We start from the raw sequence: 21,387 nt of genomic DNA on the forward strand, positions 1-21,387 counted from the left end.
TTGAGTTCACTATAACCACACATCTGATGTACATACTGCCCACGTGTTCTATTTTCTACCCCTGGACATAGGACAAAAAACTTTGCACAAAGGCTCAAGCTCTCTTGTAGTCTAAAAACGATTTCCATGCTACAGGCAAGATATCAAAAAGAAAGATAATCTTAAATGAATTCTGACATTCGTAATGTTGTCAAATTGTGTAGAAGCAAAGATGCCCACTACGCGATGAAAAAGGCAAGCGCTTTTTAAATGCTCGAGCATCCAAGCAAAGGGACGAGAACCGTTCTGCCCAACATTCTTCTGACATTTATGTTGTACTACGTCCGCTGAGCGGCACTTTTATTCCAACTACTCACGAAATAATTATAACAATGCGACATCTGGCGTTCTTTGCGGAGGTGTTTTGGGATACCTGTCACGCGACAAAGCTTCAGGTGACAATGACGGCGAAAGCAATAAGAAGAAAAAGCACTCTGCTTGATCTACAGACCAGATATGTAGATTATGAAAAAGTAAATATATTTATTTACACGCATGTGCTCATGTGCCTTTAGAATATAACTTTACGAAAATATTATTTTTCCTTAGAGAAAATACAGTGGTGTCATACCTTCTTTCTTCGCTGAAACCACATCGAAAGTGTTGTTGGTATTCTCGTAAGTGCCTCAGGAGCGGTAATTTTCGCCTTTCGATTGCCGTCACAAACCGGAAATTCTCCCTCTGGAAAACGAGACTGCAATCCGAGAAGAAAGGAAAATTCAGGGGCTGAGCCCGTCTAATAGCGAAGCTGTTACTAGTAGGCGAATTTGGTGCCAAACTCTCACACACTATCAATGTAGAGTGGACTCTGACATTATTGTTGTGCTGAGTACAGTGCCCATGCTTGATAATTTGAGTGTAAAAACTACAGAAAACTGCCTCGAAAGGTTGACCTTGAGATACAGCTTCTAGGTGCACGACTGAATTACACTTAAAGAACGCAATCAGCGCGACTGTTTTTTGTTTCGTTCTTCCGCACATTTTTATTTTTTTCTTTGGCTCATATTATAATACCAAGCATTCATTGCTCATTTCCGGCACTTAGTGGCAGGTACGTTCCTCTGTCGCCTTCTTTCGGGCCACCCTAAAAAAATAAAACCATCACTGACTCTGGGATTGAACCCTGCCTTTGAACAGAGGAGCCGACGCTTAAACAATTCAAGCCAATTCGTGCTTTCGTGCTACTAAACTACCTATTTTTGTTGTTGGGCGCGAGCCATCGTCTCGCATTGTTCTCTCATCCCGTGGACACTCGTCCATTTAGACGCTGGGTTTTTCTACACCGGTTTTGTTATTGGCCAAGACTCTCTAGCCCTTTCGTCGCAGCTGCTAGCGCCAGATAGAAACTTTCTGACGTTGTAGCACCTCAACAATAGGTGCACATTGATCATGTGTTAGCGTTTATTCGCCTGAATGTGACTACCAGTGGCGTTTCACCATAGACGAAATGACTTTTGCACATGTCGTACTCATGCCTAACTTCTGGGAAATAGGCAAAGCAATTTTCGTTTTGAAAGCGCACCCTTCTAAAGTGATGCTTTCTGCACAACATGCTTTTCAATGCGTAAACATTAGGCATGTCCAAGTGAAAAAAATCTATACCACTCCCTGCGATCACGATCGTGAAGCTCAATTTCGATGTGCGCAGCGCGATGAACTGAACGCAGATCGAGAAAACAACGTAACCCAAAGTGACCGTGCAGCGGTATCTGGTCCAGAACGAGCTGTATGGTGACCAAAAGTAACGATGTGACATAGTCATTGATCAAATGATAGGCAGCGACGTTGAACGTGCCTCAGCGAAATGAGGAATGTGTCGCCAACAGAGAGGCGTCTATTAGAAATCAGTAAACCTAGTCTTCAGGGTGCCCGTTTAATGACAGCGGGCTTTACCCGCCGCACGATGACTTCATGGAGTCATCTGAACTAGAGGCATATGTTGTGTCAGAAAGTGATTTGGCACAACTCATGCAACGAACGCTGCCGGCGCGAATCACGCGTGACGACTCTACTTGCAGGAACGGTGTTTCTGGGCACTATTGAACCATGAAGTACGCGGAACCGTTTAATAAACAAGCGATCTCACTCAGACCCATACGGTGCAATTCTCCTACGTGGCGAGACATTTGTATAAAGCTGATCTCTACCGAGGATTCTGTATCACTGCCAGTATATTCGGTTAACTAAGAAGCCTAAGGCGCTATCAAACAAATTCAAGTACTTTCCAGAGTTGGTGCCAAGCCGTTTTAAGCGGTCTGTCATGGCTCACTGTTGGGCACAGAACCGGGACTACTTGCCTACGTGATTGGCGCAACTACGACTCGCTACGCGCGGCAATGAGGTGAGAGAAACGAGACTTATTTATCAGGTGTTTTTATTCATCAGCTTGTTCTCGTCACCTTGTTGCCCTTTGTAAACGTTTGTAAAAAGCGTCTGGCTGTTGTCAGGATGACTTTCGAGCGTGCTTTGTTACCTTTTGACGAAATACTTAGAGCATATCCTGGTTAATTTGTCTGGCACCCATGCGAAGTCATCTGCAGCTGTAAAATAAGATTTATTAACCCCGAGGTCTTAGTTTATATGGCACGAATGTTCGTTCTTCTTTATGTACAATGATCGACGTTTTTATGCCCTTTTTACAAGGTTTGATTTGGCTTGCAAATTTGTTTGCTTGCATATGCGCTTTGCTTTCGAAAGACGATTCCGCAATTGTAAAGTTGCAAGAAAAGTCGCACCATGTGACTCTCCGCCTTTGACGCCAGAAGCCGCAACGAGTACCGTATATGAATGAGCGATCGCCAGCATAAAGTAAGCGTCTTGGCCATAAAATCTTGCTTATCACACACGACAGTTTTATCCTGATAATAGGAAATGCTAAGAATATACTAAGCAGTTTTCAAATCACCACAGTCATGACATTTTAATGCACGCATTTCATTTCAATCGTCGCACATTTTATTGTACGCAGCCTACGGAAACTTTTTGCTGACATTTATAATTTCCTATCATCGTGTCAGCACCACTTCTCGAGCATATGTGTAAGTCAAACCTGGCTCAGCGTAGTCGATAACAACCTGACTCTTTTCCACCTTATTCACCAGAATACTGTCACCGGAGTGACCGCAGTCATGGCGGCACAGCTGTTTTCATTTCATCAGAGTTAGAATATTCCAAGCGTCAGGATTTACCAATTAATCAAATAAATTGCGAATCAATGTGTATTGAGCTGAATGCATCATTTCTCGATATTGACGCCAAAAATTTAGTTGTTGGTTCTCTTTATCGATCACCTTCGTCATGCATTAATGATTTTGCTTAGAATTAAATCATGTTTCGCACACGCTATCGGTAGAACGTAAAAACATCGTTATTATTGGTGAAATCAGTATTAACCATTTAGATGTTCACAGTTCATCATACCCTGCTTATACCTTGAGTGGTCATGGCCTCGAATTACTTGTAACTGTACCTACTCGGCGGATTATTGCTCCACGCTTTTGGTATGGGCGCATGGGCACCATCACTCGAGAAAAGAGGAGGAAGAACGAACTGGGCTCGGAGCTGTGAATCTGACCGGTCAACGCTGCAACCACTCTTGTAAATATAAACTGTAAATAGTTGCTCGTCTTACTGACTCGTCCTTTGCCTAATAATAATAATGGTTCGTATACATTAATGGACCATGCATTGTCCAACCTCATCATCCCTCCTGGATCTGGTGTCATTGAAGTTTCATTACCTTATCATTGCCCAATATTCGTGCGTATAAATTTCAATATGCATACTCTGGACTTGCATATTATTATTTAAAAAATATTCACGAAACTTCATTTGTTAGGAAAATCGCATATATTAATTGGAACCCTGATACGCCGCAAAGTAATCAAGAAATCTCCTTCGAATTATTTAGCAATCTAATTTCTAACGCTACTTACGAATCAACAACAATAACCACGAGTAAGAAAAGGTTCGCTTTACCTAGTTGTCCGTGCATGACTGACAATCTTCTTAAATGCGTGCGCAGAAAAGAGAATCTTTATAAAGAAAGCAAAAAAGAAGCCATTTAATTTGACCCTGCTGACTTCTTACAAGTGCTACCCGAATATCTTGAGCAGGTTTCTTAAAAACGTTACTAAAGAGCATTATGAGAACGAAATTGATCGTGCTGGCAACGATTCCAAAGAACAGTGGAAAATTGCAGATGATATTTTAAATAGAACATCGCCGAACCGCGCCATACCTTTCACTCATTTCATGTAAAGCTTGTAGGTCATATTATCAGCGACACACTCTCACACATAAATCTAATTTTCGAAACTGGCGTTTTTCCTAGCTGCTTAAAGATCGCCAAAGGTATTTCAGTTTTCAAAAAGGGTAGCGAAAACTGGTTATTAAGCTACCGCCTTATATTTATTTTATCCTTTCTCAGTAAGGCAATTGCCCGATTCTACGTAGTGCGTTTAGCAAGCTATTACACAAATTTCAGTATTTTGTCATCTCATCAATTAGCGCTAAGTACTTTAACTGATCATCCTAATACAGCCATTGACACGGGTAAATTGGCTGGTACCTTGATTATTGATTTTTAGAAAGCTTTCGATTCATTAAGTCATGACATACTTATTGCTAAACTAAAGGCTGTTGGCGCATGTGGTCCAGCGCTTTCCTTAAATCGCGGTTATTTACATGATCGAAAACATATCGTCTCTTTTTCTGATACTCATTCTCGTACAAAATTATTAGCAGATGGGTTCCACAAGGCTCAATTCTAGGAGCAATTTTATTTCTCGTGTACATCAGTGACTTTCCAGAACACATTAAACATTCTAGTTGTATTTTGTATGCTGATGACACAACAATTTAGTCTTCTAACACGTGCTTGGAATCGCTGATATCCTGCTTTGATGCTGACTCTGCTAGAAACGTTAATTGATTCAGAGATAATATGCTCAATAATAATGCTACTAAATTGTAATTTGTAATTTCTTCATCTCCGCAAAAAGTGCGTGGGAGAAGCCATGCATTCACATTGGTCCCACTTCGCTTGAGGCTGTTGACCATGCAACATTTCTTGGAGTAGAACTCGACAATCATATAAAATTTACAACCCACATATCTTTATTAACCCGTAAAGCGGCATACGGTATCAGAATACTAATCAAAGTCAGTACCTATTTTCCTGTACGTATAATAATATATTCCTGTACTACTGCGCATTTCTTCACAGCCACATCTCTTGCTGCATTTCTTCTTGGGACAATACCTACGTAATTCATTTGGCGCCCCTGCAGCACACATAAAGCCAAGCTTTGAGAATAATCACTTACAGCCATTTTTCATCTAGTGCCTTGCCATTACTCCGCACATATAATATTGCTACGGGATAGTATTTCCAATGACGAAGAGCCGAGCAGTAAGAAGACGACGACGACGATTAGAAGCTAGCGCGGGCTGTTGCCTCTTGGCCAAGCGCAGCGTATTTTTTAGTAAATATACTTGTACATAGCTTTTCGTCTGCGTCTTCCTCCGTAACTTATCTGGTGGAGGTGGATGTTCCCTGTACCTCGTCACGGAGCTTCGCAGTGGACGGTACGTCGAGCCTTCATTCATGGCTCCCGGCGACGACAACCCGACACCACCGGCTCCGGCACCTGCTGCCACCTCGACGACCTACATCACTCTCCGCGCTCCCCGTGATCCTGGCGTATCCTCGGGCAAAGATGGGGAAGACGTCGATGACTGGATCAGCCTGTATGAACACGTCAGCCGCAATAACCGGTGGGACCCTACTATTAGGCTCGCCAACGTAGTCTTTTACCTCGGTGGCACACCTAGAGTTTGGTATCGTACGCACGAAGTTGAGCTCACCAGTTGGGATTCACTTAAGACAGCTTCGAGACTTCTTCGGCAACCCCTACGGTCACCAATTGCCGCGCAGAAGGCGCTTTCCGGCCGTGTGCAGACGTCAACAGAGCCCTATGTCACGCACATTCAGGACGTCTTGGCTCTGTGCCACAAAGTTGACACCCGCATGACTGAGTCCGAGAAGGTTGCCCACATCCTCAAAGGCATTGCCGATGACGCCTTCAACTTACTCGTTTGCAACAACGTAGCGACGGTGGATGCTGTTATAGAAGAGTGCCGCCGCCTGGAACTCACTGAAAGCCGACGTATTGACCAGCATTTTGCCCGTCTGCCCAACACCCCAGCGACATCTTCCTGTGCCTACACTCCTCGTCCCAACAACACTGCCGATGTTACCAGGATCGTGGGGCGTGAGATCGAGGCCACCTATCCGTCTGCCTTCGACTCCAGTCCCACCAACACATCTGCAGTCACAGTCTCACTGATCCAGGCAGTTGTCCGCCAAGAGTTCGAAAACATGGGTCTTCACACCATCTGCTCGGCCCATCGTCCTGATACCCGCCCGGCTTCTTCGATTCCAGCCCGTCCGGCATCTTCTTACCCACCACGTTTCCGCAACCCATCTCAATGGCGCACTGCTGACGACAAGCCCATTTGTTTCCACTGCCATCGAATCCGTCACATTTCTCGGCACTGTCGCAGTCACTGGAGTTCTCCGACCCGGCCTACTTATACTGCATACTCTCGCCCCCCCGGTGGCCCTTCTCGTCCCTATGCCGCATGCTCCGATAATGCCGCCGCTGATTCTCCTGCGCCGAACCGCTCCTATTCTCGTTCGCCTTCGCCGCAACGACGACAATCTCGCTCTCCCCAGCCCCTCGCTCCTATTCGCCGACTCCCTTCGGACGCCGCTCTCAGCCGGAAAACTAGACGATGCAGCGCCTCGAGGTGACGCTGCATTGCTCCCTACGCCGCCAAATCCTCTACTGACGTTGCCCACTCATCTGAACATTCTTGACGTGTAAGTCGACGGTGTTTCTGTGTCTGCGCTCATAGACACTGGGGCGCATTTGTCCGTAATGGGCGCTGACCTTCGTAACCGGCTCAAGAAAATTATCATGCCCGCCACGACGCCTGTTCTCCGTGTCGCCGATAGCGGAACATCCCCCGTAATTGGTATGCGTACTGCCCGCGTCTCCTTCGCCGATCGATCAACATTCGTGCTATTCACAGTCATCGCTCACTGTCCCAACGATATCAACCTCGGCTTAGACTTTCCGCACATTCTGCTCTCATCGATTGCTCCGCCGGTACACTCCGCCTCGACCTGCCTGTTCTAGATTCCGCTGAACAACACCCTACTCGCCTCAGTTCCGTCGACTTCGTTCGCTTGCCACCTTCGGCACTGACTTACGTTGACTTCGTGTCATCCCCACCAGTCCCCGATGGTCACTACATCGCGGCTCCTATGCAAGACGTCCTCCTTACACACGGGATCACAGTACCTCACACAGCTTTATCTATTACGGTGAATTGCGTCTGCCTGCCAGTGGTCAATTTTGGCTTGACGACACAAGTGTTACCACGCGGGATGTCTCTGGGCAAACTTTGCTCATTCGAGGATCACTCTGTAGCATCGATTTCAGTAGCCGACAATTCAGCCGATCCTCCTCTACCGTGGCAATCGGCAACTTGTACCATCGCCAACGTACAAAAAATGATTGCACCCGACATGCCTTCCTAGCACGCTCGTGCGCCCTACCGCGTTCTGAGATCCTACCAAGGTATTTTTGACTTTACCGATCGTTCTTTGGCCCAAACAACAGCTGTCAAACATCGCATTTATACCGGCGATGCCCCTCTTATGCATCGCCGCCTATATCGAGTATCACCGGCTGAGCGTCAAGTTATTCACACTGAAGTTCGCGAAATGCTTGCCAAGAACATTATTGAACCGTCATGTAGTCCATGGGCGTCACCTGCTGTGCTGGTAAAAAAGAAGGATGGCTCATGGCGCTTTCGCGTAGATTATCGGCACCTTAACAGGGTTACCAAAAAGGACGTGTATCCCCTATCACGCATTGATGACGCCCTTGACTGGCTCCACGGTGCTCGCTATTTCTCCACTATTGACCTTCGCTCCGGCTATTGGCAGATTGCCAATAGTCGGAGCGGTCTATATCAATTCAAAGTGATGCCGTTCGGTCCTTGTAATGCTCCTGCCACTTTTGAACGCATGATGGACTCCCTTCTTCACGGTTTCAAGTGGTCCACGTGCCTGTGCTACTTGGACGACGTTATAGTATTCTCCCCAACGTTCGCTACGCACCTCGAGCGCCTCTCAGCAGTTCTGGATGTTTTTTCGGCGAGCCAGTCTGCAACTCAACGCATCGAAGTGCCGGTTCGGCCGTAGCCAGATTACCGTCCTTGGACATCTCGTTGACGCGAACGGAGTGCAACCAGACCCAGGCAAGATCCATGCTGTTACGCACTTCCCTGTTCCAAAGTGTGTCAAGGATGTGCGCATCTTCATCGGCCTTTGCTTGTACTTCCGCCGTTTCGTGAAAAATTTCGCGGCCATAGCACGACCACTAACCGAGCTGTTGAAAAAAGACGCCCCTTTCCAGTGGGGCGATAACAAGGCCTCTGCATTCTCGCTTCTAATTGACCTTCTCACAACGCCTCCCGTTCTGGCCCATTTCGATCCTTCTGCGCCTACCGAAGTCCGTACTGATGCTAGCGGTCACGGAATCGGCGCAGTACTGGTACAACGCCAGCGTTGCGTCTTCCTCCGTAACCATATTTTGTCATTATTGCATTTAAATAAATGTTCTCTTGGTGTCCTGGCGTATAAATTTTGTCGAGGAGAACTACCAATTTCGTTGATAACAGAAAACCAAACCCCACATTTCACTCGCACTCGGTTTTCACGCCATAATAACTACCTGCTACCCAAACCAAGGACTAACTACAACAAACTTGCTGCGAACATTTTGACAACTTCAGTATGAAATTCACTACCACCATCCATAAAATCATCTCCTTCCGTTCATTGATTTAAATGCAAACTTCGTCACCACTTGTTCGCAAAGTGGATGTTTTGTTCATTTTGCGCTTCTCTATGCGGAATACTATTCCCAGAATCTGCCTTTTGTGTTTATACTTTATTGTTACTATCATGACTTGACTTTCTTTTTTTAATACTTTACTTTTTCTTTCAAAGGATTGCTACTGCTGTTAACCGCTATAAGTGTACTTTTCCTATGTATTTATTATTGGAGGTCCCTCCCGAGTCTTTTACTGTGGGACCTCTTAGAGTTAGTTTTTCTGTACAAAATTTCAATCGCATCAATAAGCTGAAACAGAGTAAACTAAACTAAACCATAAAAAAATGCCTTTTGAATGTTGAGCAGCTGACTCGGCCATGACCGCTGGCGTCGCACAAGCTGCGAAACACGCAAGTGTAGCACGATTTTCAAAGCAGACCCTTCTCACAATTTAATAGCAGAAGCTGACTTAATTTACTCCCTCGAAGCTGCGCTCCATTTCTTTCGTCATTTTAGTTTGTAAGGCCTGCCAGGAAACATGCACGAATTTATCTCGGGCTGGCCTTCGTGGCTCTGATTCTCCCACGCAGGAGTATTGCCGCTTCCACTTGTTCTTTTTCGCACCTCCGTAATTTCGAGGCTTGTCCATAAAGTGCATGTCACTGCATCGTCGCTAGACGTGTGCTAAAAAGGGGGGAGGGTTAATTAAGAAAACGAAACTGTCCCAACCGTGGCGAACACGATGTCCAGTGAGCGTGAAGTAATAGGCGCCGAGCAGGGCCAGCCGCAAAGCCACCTTCCTAGTACTGTCACATTGATGTGGCAGATGGCGCCAGAGTAGCCGCAAACTCGACTGTACGGAGCCTATAGCCAGTGGCGTGTAATGGGACATACTCGTTTAGCATGTTCTACGATAACAGCAGTCTTCCCAAGTTTCACTCAATATTACTTTTTGCGTGCTGTACCTGAGAAATGGTGGGAGCAAAAGCAGCAGTGAGGTAGCTTGACCAGTGCCAACTACTTACAAAGGCTAGCAGTGCAGTGACCTGTTATTGTGAACAGAAACCAACAAGAAATACTTTTATTAAAATAATAAAATACATTATTACGAGCCCCAAATTTATTAGGGTACAACAGTTATTCGGATTAACGAAAAAGTCCAATAAATGTTAGAAAAGTGCATGTGCACGTACATTTATATCAGTAAAAATGGGACTCAGTGATACTATATAAGAAATCACTGAAACACATGAGATCGTGAGCCCGCCATCATCCCTTTGTCACCACTATTCCATGAGCCACCTATTATGTTCTCGCTGTCGCATGCATTGATCCATTGTCTTCCCACTTTCCACCCCACCTTCCAACAAAGTACACCCATCATTCAACCAGCATGCACGCCATTCACTGGCCAATTACACAAGTAACCCAGTATGCATCCTATCTTTCACCCAGTACACGCATCGTTCACCCAACATATTAATCATTCACCCATCATTTACACAGGGCCCCCAGTACGTATCCCACCATCCACCCAGCGTACCTACCGTTCACTCACCATGACAACCATTGAGACAAGTCACCTAGTATGTATCACACCAATACGTTCCACGATCTACCACTGTACCCACCATCCGCCCAGTATACTTATACGATGAATTCTATTATAGCCACCATGTTTTCATGCAAACACAGCAGATTTCCGATCACGCCCAGCAGAATATTCATGATGGGCAATGCTGTAGCTTCAATAGGAAATTTAGTTTTCATTTTCATGTTCCAAAGCACCATGATTTTATAGATTTTGCAACCATGCTCTTTTAAACATAGCCACAAGTGAACTCCAAGTATACAAAAATTCATCTGCATCGCACAAGTCTTGATTCTTTTATAACTCCACCACTAAATGTATTTCTTTTCGCTACAAGCGCAGCCCTGCTTTCTACTGCTTGGAAAATTGTTATAGCATATTAGAATAACTGTTGGTGCGAACTTAAACGTATCCAAATCTGTGGCAAACCTCTATTTCTTCTCTGTGTGATTGCTTTAATGTGCGAAAGCCTAGTAATGGTATTTTTAGATGCATATACATTTTGTGGTATACATGCCACGCTTTACATGGGGCCATGCTTACATTGGGAAATGGAACGATTTAAAACAACTGTCAAAGGAGTGCATACAATCTGGTAAGAAAAACAAGCATTCATATTTGGATAAACATTGGTATGCGTATCGTTATTAACTATTCTTTCTGCAGATCAATTTTGTTTGCCTCAAAAATCAGCTCGTGCATCAAATCACAGAAGCGTTTCATTTAAAAAGAACGCGCTGAGAGCCATGCTAGTACCAGATTACTGGCATTTCTTGAGAAAGTTGTGACGATCGGCGACACGCCACGCGTTCATCGCGAACTTCCCGCATGCTCTCACGCTCGTGCCGCTCTCTTCCCCGCACTCACGCCACCTCTTCACCGCTCCGCCAACTACTCTTGATCTCGCGCTTGGCCTCCGAGAACTATGGCTCCTCATCGCGGGCCTTGGGCTGGCTTACCCCGGCCCTTGCACGTCACGACTCTCCCACCATCCTCGAATCGTCAAGCTGTGCTGGTAGAAAGAAGCCATGGCTCATGGCAGAACATCAAATGATCAGCGTGGGTGGTAATTCAATGACGTCCTGTAGTAGGATCGCTCAAAACAAAGTCATTGTCACCTAATCGTTCGACTGCACAATAAGGTCCACTTCGCCGCGGTACCAATTTTGCCGAAACGCCCTTGGCTGCATCACACAAGGTTTGAGAATTCAGGAGCACAAGGTGACCCTATTTGATAGTTATTGGCTGCCTATGACGGTCGTAACAGGATTTCTGCTCCTTCGAAGCACTGATCTGACCGAGCATACTGGAGGGCCTCTACAAGGCACCGCTAGAGATCTGCAGGAAGTGCATGGTGTGCTGCTTTCGGAGGCTCTGTGTCCTTGTCGCTTGCAGGTTCCCATGGGGTGCACAACTCGTGGCCGTAACACAACGATGGAGCATATCCGGTGACAACGCTCTCGGCAGTATGCAGGGCGAGGCCGATCTCAGGTATATGCCGGTCCCAGTCTTTCTGGTTGGATCAGTATGCCCACAGACACTGCTTAATTCTGCCATTGTGAAGCTACACCATTTGGCCAGCCGGGCGGTAAGGCACCGTGTGGCTATCTTTGATGCCTGAGTGTTTCAAGACGTTGTGCCATCGTGTGCTGACAAAGGGATTGCCATTGTCGCTGGTGATGGCCACAGGTGTGCCATGGCGGCATAAGACTTGCACCATGCACTCTAGTATTTTTGCACGTGTTGCTGCTCGTAGAGAGAAAAGCTCAGGGAACTTGGTAAACTTGGGAATAACTACCAGCAAGTGTTTATGGCCCCGAGGCACAGATGGCAAGGCATCGTGTCATGCCCGATAATGTCAACACTGAGTTCTTCCATGGGTGATGTTGACCACTGGCTGCTCAAGAGACGTTTCGGTTTCTTGCGCCGAGCTTATGTGCGCTGACAGGCAGTACAGCATTGCACATGCTTTGATATGTCCACTCGCATGCCCAGCCAGACGAATCGTGCAGCAACACGCTTCGCAGTTTTCAAAACTCCAGCATGACCTGCAGTGGGATGGCCGTGAGCCATCTTCAGTGCCAGCTGCCGCAAGTGATTAGGAAGCCTCGCTACCTTCTTGCTGCGTCTTTGCTAAACGAGCAGTCCGCTTGGCTGCAGTTCCGTTGTTTCTGCTAGATCGCGAAAAAGGCAATGATCAGGGTCAGAGCTTGGGAGCTAAGTTCCTTGGGTCGCTGCCTTGAGCTTTAAGAGGCGGTCAGCACGAGCCTGTTCTTGTACAAGCTGTGTTGTGTCACTCAATAGCGAATAATCATTCTCCGAGGCAACAGACACGTCATCAAATGTAACTTTGCCTTCAGATTCTGGAGCAGCAATGGCAAACAGCGTCTGATGCAGGTTGTCACTTGGACAGTGTTCACACTGGAGAGGGGCTCTACTCAAGGCACCCACGGGTATGTTTGCCAGCCCTCGTTTGTGCTTGATTCGGCAGTTGAAGCCCTGCAGCCGAAGAACCCAACGCTTGACGCTGAGTGAAGCTTGGTCGGCATTAAACATCCATGCCAGGGAGGAGTGGTCACAGTGTATCTAAAGCTCTGTAAATTCAAGATATGCCCTGAACTTGTCCACTGCCGAGACTGCTGCTAGGCATTCCTACTCCTGGACAGTATAATGTTTCTCGGCTGCTGTAAAGACTCTGCTGTAAGGCTAATAACGGAAACAGGCTGCAGTCCACCAGGACCAGCCTGTAGTAGCACAGCTGTAATTCCAATGCCATTTGCATCTGTCTCCACCTCAAAGGGTCGATTTACATCTGGGAGGCTTATAACAGCATCCTGAGGTAAGGCCTTCTTGAGTGCAGTGAAAGTCTGCTGCTGGCACTTCTCCCTCTGCCATGGCTCGTTCTTCTTCAAAAGGTTGGTCAGTGAATGTGCTGTCAGGGAAAGTGAGGAATGAAGCTTCTATAGTACCCAGCAAGTCCCGCGAAGGCTTGCAACTGCTTAATTGTGCTAGGTCTTGGGTAATTCAACACCGCACGCACCTTCTCATCTGTTCTGCACTGCGTGGGGGGAGATGATGTGGCCTAAAAGCTTGAGGGACTCACGGCAAACCTGCAATTTATCTGGATTAATCGTGAGGCCAGCACCCTCAATATGTCATAGCCTTTCCCTTACATGCTCAACATAGTTCTGCAGTGTCTCTGAGTAGACTAGAACATCATCTAAAAATGCCATAGCAAAGTGGTGATTGGTTCCCTGGCGCACCCGGTCAATTAGGGTTAGAAAAGTTGCTGGGCCGCCTGCTACCCCGAAGGGCATCCTTGTAAACTCAAATGTACCTTGATGGCAAATGAAGGCCGTTTATCTATGTCAGCCTCGCAAACAGGAATTTGAAAAAAAAATCTTTGTGAGAGATCAAAGCTGGAAAATCACATTGCTCGGCCCAATTGCGCTAGGAGAAGGGTGTCCGGTGAACATGAAGAGGGATAGTCATCGTACTTTTTGATAAAGAAATTTTAATGACTGAGGGGCGCATGCTTCACCAAAGATGGCTCTGTTCGTAGCTTCTATGGTCATGTCGAACTTTATTCTTCTCATGATAATTTTTTAATGTGTCTAAGACATCACGTGAGACATCACTTGATTTGTTGTGATCCATGCATGAGCCTTTGCATGAGCCATGCAAAGTTTTCACCTTAAGGAATACAGTTTTCAACCCTAAGTAAAGAGGGGCGTGGATTTGCGAAGGTGCTCTGAATGTTAAAAACGCTCTTGGTCTTATCTCCTGTAGTGTCGTGACATGGCAATGTCGTGTTTTGTTGCATAAGCGTTTTGTTGCATTCACTGATAAGCGACTTGAGGAGCTTCCAAAAAAAGGCACAAATACATTTACGAATCTTTAAATATAGATGTGTGACTAACAGCGCCATTTTCATTTCGATAATTTAAGAGTAGATGAATTGAGACTCAAAAAAAGCAGCGGTCGTCTTCACACGACCCGATCTTACTCTAGATAAACAATTTTCGCAGATAAAACCCACATGTGCGAATGAAATTAAATCAGCTTTATTCAGCACGTCTGAGATGTTTGGAGCTTGTCTGCCACAGAATCTACGTCTGGCACAGACGAACTCATTTAGCCAGCATGGTAATGTGTACCATAACGTTCGGTTACCGTAGGTCGTGCGGCATTTGTATATTGCCCATGTTTCTGGATTACGTGCGTGGCCTGCTGGGAATTTTTTTTTTCAATCTAGCCAAGTGAGATGAAAAGGTAATGTTTCTTTATTTTTTCCGTCTTAACGTAGTCGCATCAGATGGTACGCACATTGTGCTGTCACAATTCTCAATTTAATAAATATGTCCACTGTGTAACTTAGCTATGGAGTGTAAAAGTCCGTGCGTACAGCTCGCCCCTCAAATGAAAGTGTTTCTTGAAATGTTCTTTTGATGTTGTTCCCCAAACTACTGTACTACAGCATAGCAAGAACGAATGTAGAGCATTGTAGAAAACATCGATAACTCAAAGAGGGCATGTATTGCAATATTCGCGCATCACATGAGTTACATTGGACAGTATTTAGACCGGCAACTTGTCTGAGGAAGCAAGGACGAATTCTCCGATAAAGCTATACAAAACGCTTTAAAACTCTTCCGCATCTTCTATTTCCAAATCGTTCGACAGCAGCCCGGAGAGTTCAATGGATTTTTAGTGGGGGAAACAAATTGACGTGTTAGAGCCTTACATGACTAAATGTTATGTAAGTTAACATATTGTTACGTAAGAAGACGAAGATTAAAAGCTATATACAAGTATATTTAGAACATATTACGCCGCACTTGGCCAAGAGGCAACAGCCCGCGCTAGCCTCCAATCGTCGTCATCGTCTTCTTACTGCTCGCCTCTTCGTCATTGGTAATACTATTCCGTAACACTACCCCCGGCGGCAAAAGTGCCATCCCGGAGCATCTAAAGATCGGACTCGGAAGCAGCGTAGTAGGCCTTGAGCCTACTGACAGGCACGACATCACTAAATGCCAGAGGAGAGGACGAGGTTGAACACACAGGAGCAATTTCGTAAGTCACAGGCGTCACCTGGCGCAGCATGCGGTAGGGCCCTGTGTATCGCGAAAGGAGCTTCTCTGAAAGTCCGACATGACGAGAGGGCGACCACAGGAGCACGAGCGCACCAGGCGAAAACTGTACGTCACGGTGGCGGGCGTTGTAATGACGCTGCTGAGTGGTTCGTGAGTCCGTGAGTCGAGCACGGGCAAGCTGGCGTGCATGGTCGGCGAGGGCGATGGCGTCGCGCGCATACTCGCTTGACGAGATCGAAGCAGCAGGAAGTGCCGTGTCAAGGGGCAAGGTCGGTTCGTGACCGTAGAGTAGATAAAAGGTAGAAAATCCGGCGGTGTCGTGCCGGGAAGAATTATACGCAAATGTGACGTAAGGAAGGGCAATGTCCCAGTCGTGGTGGTCGTTGGAAACGTACTTGGACAGCATATCGGTAAGAGTACGGTTTAACCGCTCTGTCAGGTCATTGGTTTGAGAATAATATGGGGTAGTCAGCTTGTGTTGAGCGGAGCAGAAACGTGCGATGTCGGCGATAACTTTCGAGAGGAAGTTACGACCACAGTCATTGAACAGCTGTCGCGGTGTGCCATGAAGTAAGATAATGTCACGCAAGAGAAAGTCCGCGACGTCAGTGGCGCCACTAGTAGGGAGAGCCCGCGTGATAGCGTATCGGGTGGCGTAATCAGTTGCGACGGCTACCCATTTGTTCCCAGAGGATGACGTGGGAAAGGGACTGAGGAGGTCTAATCCAACACGAAAGAACGGTTCCACAGGCACTGTGATCGGCTGGAGATGACCGGCAGGTAGCACTTGAGGTGTTTTCCGACGCTGGCAGGTACCACAGGCAGCAACATAGCGTCGGACGGGGTGAGCGAGACCAGGCCAATAGGAGCGGTGGCAGACGCGGTCGTACGTGCGGGTTACCCCAAGATGTCCTGCAGTGGGTGCGTCATGCATCTCAAAGAGCACACTCTGTCGTTGCTGTTTTGGCACGACAAGAAGATCAGAGCCGTCAGGGAGGAAGTTCCTTCGGTACGGAACGCTACCCTGGAGGACATATCGGTGAACGGATGCGTCGGTAGGTGTAGAGTGCAGACTAGGCCCGCACACTCTCAAGTTCAACAAATGGCCACAGAGGGCGAAAAAATCGACCGCGCGGTGCTGGTAAAGAAACAGGCATAGTACACCAATTAAAAAGGTTCCCCCTTGAGCACATTATCTCCCGCTAGAGGCGCCGTAGTAAGCGCAATTTTAACCTACAAACTTTCTTCAACAGTAAACGAAGCGTTTTTATACCATGATAAGGACTACAAAATTATAATTCCTAATTCTACATTGTTCTTTTCATTACCAACTTTGTTGTTTTTTGTCATTTTAAACGCAAAATAGTGTTCAGCATCATCGACCTCCCACGTGACCTATGGCCTGGATTTAAAATTTTTACCGGTACGTTGGCGTGCACGGCAGGTACAAGGTCGATCCAAATAGGTCGCGAAGCTTCGGGCGAAAAGCGGTTCAGTACAGATTGTCACCGACATCAGCATGGGGGGTTATGGGAGCAGCGATTGAAGCGCGACTATGTTTGGAGGGAACAAACATTGGGAAAGAAAAACGCGTTTTTAATTCAAACGAGACACAGTTAGATTCATTCAACGAAAATAAAATTCCTAGACAATTTTATACATTCTTGACGAGTTAAGAAAATACAAGTTTAATTTTATTATTATTAATAAATGCATTTCTTTTAAGCGCCCATCGCTACAGGGGGCGTTGACGCCACTATCACTCGCAATGCAACGCACGTCTTGAAATGGGCAGAAAGGCGCACTCGTATCACCTGTTGAAATACGCCCCCCTCACAGTTTGTGCTTTCTTGCTTGTCAAAGTTTGTCTGAATTTGGTGACGTGGGTAGCTTCATTGCTTCTTAATCTGTTCAGTCAAATGTAGTGAGCTACGACCGCCAGATAATTGTGTAGTTGTTTTCGTGCGACCGCGCTGGCCGACGGGCTTGGCATCCGACAACAGGATCAGCACTCTACACCTAAAGCTTTCATCCGCCTCCAAAGAAAGTATGTTCTGTGCAGGGATGCGATTTCGACAACTGTGCGGCTGGCCTTTTCCTGCATCGCTTTCCACGCTGAAAGCTCGAAACGCCCATCCAGTCAAATGGCAGGGCATTCGAATATATAGCTCCAAAGGAAGAACAACAAAACAAATTTCGCGCCTTCGAAAACAAAATGACGTCACTTCTGCTTTTAACGGACATGGCGTCACATTATTTTTTCTTCCGCCGGAAGTGTTCCCACCACATACAGATGGCGCTAAGCCCCATGGACCGCCGATGGACCGCCATGTTTTGAACGTATGGGCTCCTATGGAAGCTTCGCTACCAGGTACATTTACCTTGGCAGGTACGGCTACTTTGGTTCGTACATTGGTTGGTTAATTTGTGCTAACACCAGTTTATTGCGCTTCGATATCTGGCGTTATTTAACTTGGGGTGTAAGCCTGAAAGCTAGGTTTCAGTCGTGAGCCATGTGGAACACGTCTGCATCGAAATGGGAGCCGGGTCCTGCTGCGACTGGGGACAGCAATACCGGTGAGTCGTTTAACATCGCTGCTTCAATCGCTATGTAATTTATTCGTCTCGTTAACTTACAGGCGAAGGCATGTCAACGAACTAGATGCTGCATTACATATGGGCAGTCAGGACCCTCCGTTGCTGTTTCCGAAATAAACTTTCAGTTGCGAGGCCACCATTATACACACATTCACGAAAGAGAAAGCGATATCGGAACGCGCGTCACATTTTTGATCTCGTTGTAGCCGTAGCCATAAGTGACTGAGTTACCTTATCAATAAATTTTTTTTCGAGTCCGCCGGCAACTTGTTTCGTTCACAGAACCGAGTAACCTTTTGCTAAACTGAAGCTAAAGTACTGAATTTAATGTATTTACCAGTTGCACACATGATAATTCACCCATATTTCGTACCTGTTGTTTCCAAATGTTCTTGCTGTTCAGTTTGGCTTACCTCAGGACATTTATTTTTGCAGTAGTGCAGCGGTGCATCACGTTCATGCACAAAAAGAATGCATCATTTCTAATAGCTTCATGTCTTTCATCTATCTGCTTGTGAAATCAGCAGTGTGATCTCTTCTAGTGTTTAAACGAGCGCACAGATGTTCTTATTTGGGATCTTAATAATACTTAAGCTGTTGACATGCATTGTAGTTACTAATATTTACAGGTGACATATCTGTAGCAGTATCCGCAGCAGTACAGATAATGCTATATCAGTATATATATATATATATGTGTGTGTGTATATATATATATATATATATATATATATATATATATATATATATATATATATATGTATATAATGTCGGGCCCTTGGGCCCTCCCTGCAGCGCGCACGGGGGAAGCCTTTCGCACCACAACGGCACTCATCGCATGGAGCATGCGCACCGATCGCGTATCGTGAGAACTCGCGCGGGGAATGTCGTGAAGGCGGCTGCCCGATAAAAAGGCAGCTGAGACAGCACTCGGGGCTTTTTTGCGGGGCGCGAGCCTGGGGAGGCGCTGGTGGGGCGTGGTCCATCTAGGTTTCTTTCCGAGCGTGCTGCAGAGCAGGGGGAAAAGCATCTTTCAATTGTGTCTGCATGAAAGAGTGCTCTTGTTGTTCGCTTTTGGGACTATCTGCGTGTCTGGTTCGGTGCTTGCTTGCTTTCTGCGCTTTATGCATTCTGTTATCGCCCGAAAGATTGTGTTCTTTGATGGTTTGTAGCGGCCGTTCTTTCGTCGCTACCTTTGGCTTGCATATTTTGTTGCGTCGCTGCTCTGCTGCTTGCTTCTTTGCCTTGTTATTTTCTGTTATTGGCCGCGAGGCTGCGGTAATTGTTTGAGTGTTTCATATCATAAAAATTAAAGCGGGTTGTTGTTCTTTGCGCCACTGGTCCTTTGTCGTGCTGGTCACGGCTCGCGGACCCCCTGAGTGAAGGTGAGGGGCCTTCAATATATGTATATATATACATATATATATTGTTACGTCCAAGCGCGTAAAAGGGACGCGTGGATAAAGAAGAGAAAGAAAGAAGAGAACGAAGACTGTGCAGCGGCCATTCGATCCTGTTGTTCGTAGCCTGCCGTTCCTGCTCTCGTACGCCTAAATAAACCCCTTTTCCCCGTGCTTGTAACAAATTGGTGGACGGTGCGGGGTACACCTCGTAACCACGGAGCCTACGCTGCTACAACTTCGCCGAAGCCGTCGACTTGCCGGACTTCCGCCACCATCACCTGACATGACTGAATACGCCTGCCAGATTCCCGAAGGTTCTGACGCGGCTTCGAGGCCAGCACCTGGCGTTCCGTGGCAATACTACCGGGTGCCACTCACTTTCGGAGGAAAAGCCGGAGAAGATGTCGACGAGTGGCTCACAAACTACCGAAGGGTGAGCCGATCTAACGGTTGGAACTCGACCGCACAGTTGTCAAATGTTGTGTTTTCCCTTACCGACACAGCACTCGTCTTGTATGAGAATCACGAAGACACGCTCACTTCTTGGCAGCTTTTCGTAGGGGAGCTCAGAGCGTGTTTTGGAGACTCTAGCGCAAAAAAGAAACGCGCCGAACAGACGCTTTCGCAAAGAGCTCAGATTCCCGGCGAGACCTGTACGACTTATATCGAAGAAGTGCTGAAACTGTGCAAAATAGTGAACTCTCAAATGTCTGAAGAGGACAAAGTTGGACATTTGTTGAAAGGGATAGCCGAAGACGTCTACAATTTTTTGATCGGCAAAGAAAGCTTGGATTCCGTGTTTGACGTCATTCGCCACTGCAGGACCTTTGAGACGCTGAAGATGCGACGGATAATACCGAAGTTTGGTCGCCTGGCTAATGTCACAACGGTGGCAAGTGTAGACCCGAGTTCGTGTGTTGACCTTCCATCAACAATATGGCAGATTGTTCGCGAAGAGTTGCTCCATCGGGAAGAGATGTACCGTTGCACGCCCGGCATCGCTGGTGCGTACTTACCACACGAGATGCGAAACACGGCCGTTTCGACTGCATGGCACCCCACGGTTCACTCAGCGACCGTCGAGTATAGGTCTACCCCACAAACGAGAGGGACCCTAAGCTATCAAGATCATGACTACGACCAACGCCCTCACCGCACGCACGCCTCCGGGCAGCCGATGCCTAGCCATGATGAATGGGACCCACCTGCTGGCTATGCAGTCGACAGCAACATGCCTGACTACGTGCAAGAACATCGAAATTTGCGGCATCTGCCGGTGTGTTTCCAATGCGGTGTCGCGGGCCACATAGCGAGATTTTGCAATCGTCGCCCAACAACGTGGAATCGTCGATCGGGGTCTTCAACAAGGACCACACCTCCTACGAGGACAACTCAACAGCCATACACCACCTCTTGGTCAGCTGGCGTCCCTCCTGGCAATGATTACTGGCAGAGAAGATTCCGGAGCCGCTCGCCGGCATCCGACAGGAGTTCGATGCCACCGCCAACTTCTCGTGCACCGCGTTTACGTCAATCTCTATCGCCAGTGCGGCGCTCAGCCTCGCCTTCACAACCGGAAAACTAGCTAGTGCGGCCGATGGGGGTGAGGTCGCTCAACACGTGCTATCGACAGAAATGCCCCCTGCAGTTGCTATGATTAAGAACAAAGTGCATGTACTTGTTGATGGTGTTCCTACAATGGCTTTAGTGGATACCGGGGCAACTATCCATAATGAGTCTCGGTTTCA

General features: G+C 46.8%; 1 protein-coding gene across 5 annotated transcripts in view; it reads right to left on the reverse strand.

The window, feature by feature from the left end:
• LOC135920839 (uncharacterized) overlaps positions 1-21,387 on the reverse strand; it is a 250,850-nt gene that overhangs the window by 213,478 nt on the left and 15,985 nt on the right. For 4 of the 5 annotated variants that reach the window (XR_011507723.1, XR_010570340.1, XM_070522869.1 and 1 more), the window contains exon 2: positions 611-733. The exons of the other annotated variant lie outside the window; for it this stretch is intronic. Coding sequence is in view for 2 of the 4 variants with exons in the window: in XM_070522869.1 (XP_070378970.1) it covers positions 611-733 (123 nt within the window). In the remaining 2 variants the exon portion in view is untranslated. The remainder of the gene's footprint in view (positions 1-610; positions 734-21,387) is intronic. 5 annotated transcript variants of the gene reach the window in all.

This window comes from Dermacentor albipictus, chromosome 8, assembly GCF_038994185.2.
Source record: "Dermacentor albipictus isolate Rhodes 1998 colony chromosome 8, USDA_Dalb.pri_finalv2, whole genome shotgun sequence".
Classification (NCBI taxonomy): Eukaryota; Metazoa; Arthropoda; class Arachnida; order Ixodida; family Ixodidae; genus Dermacentor; species Dermacentor albipictus.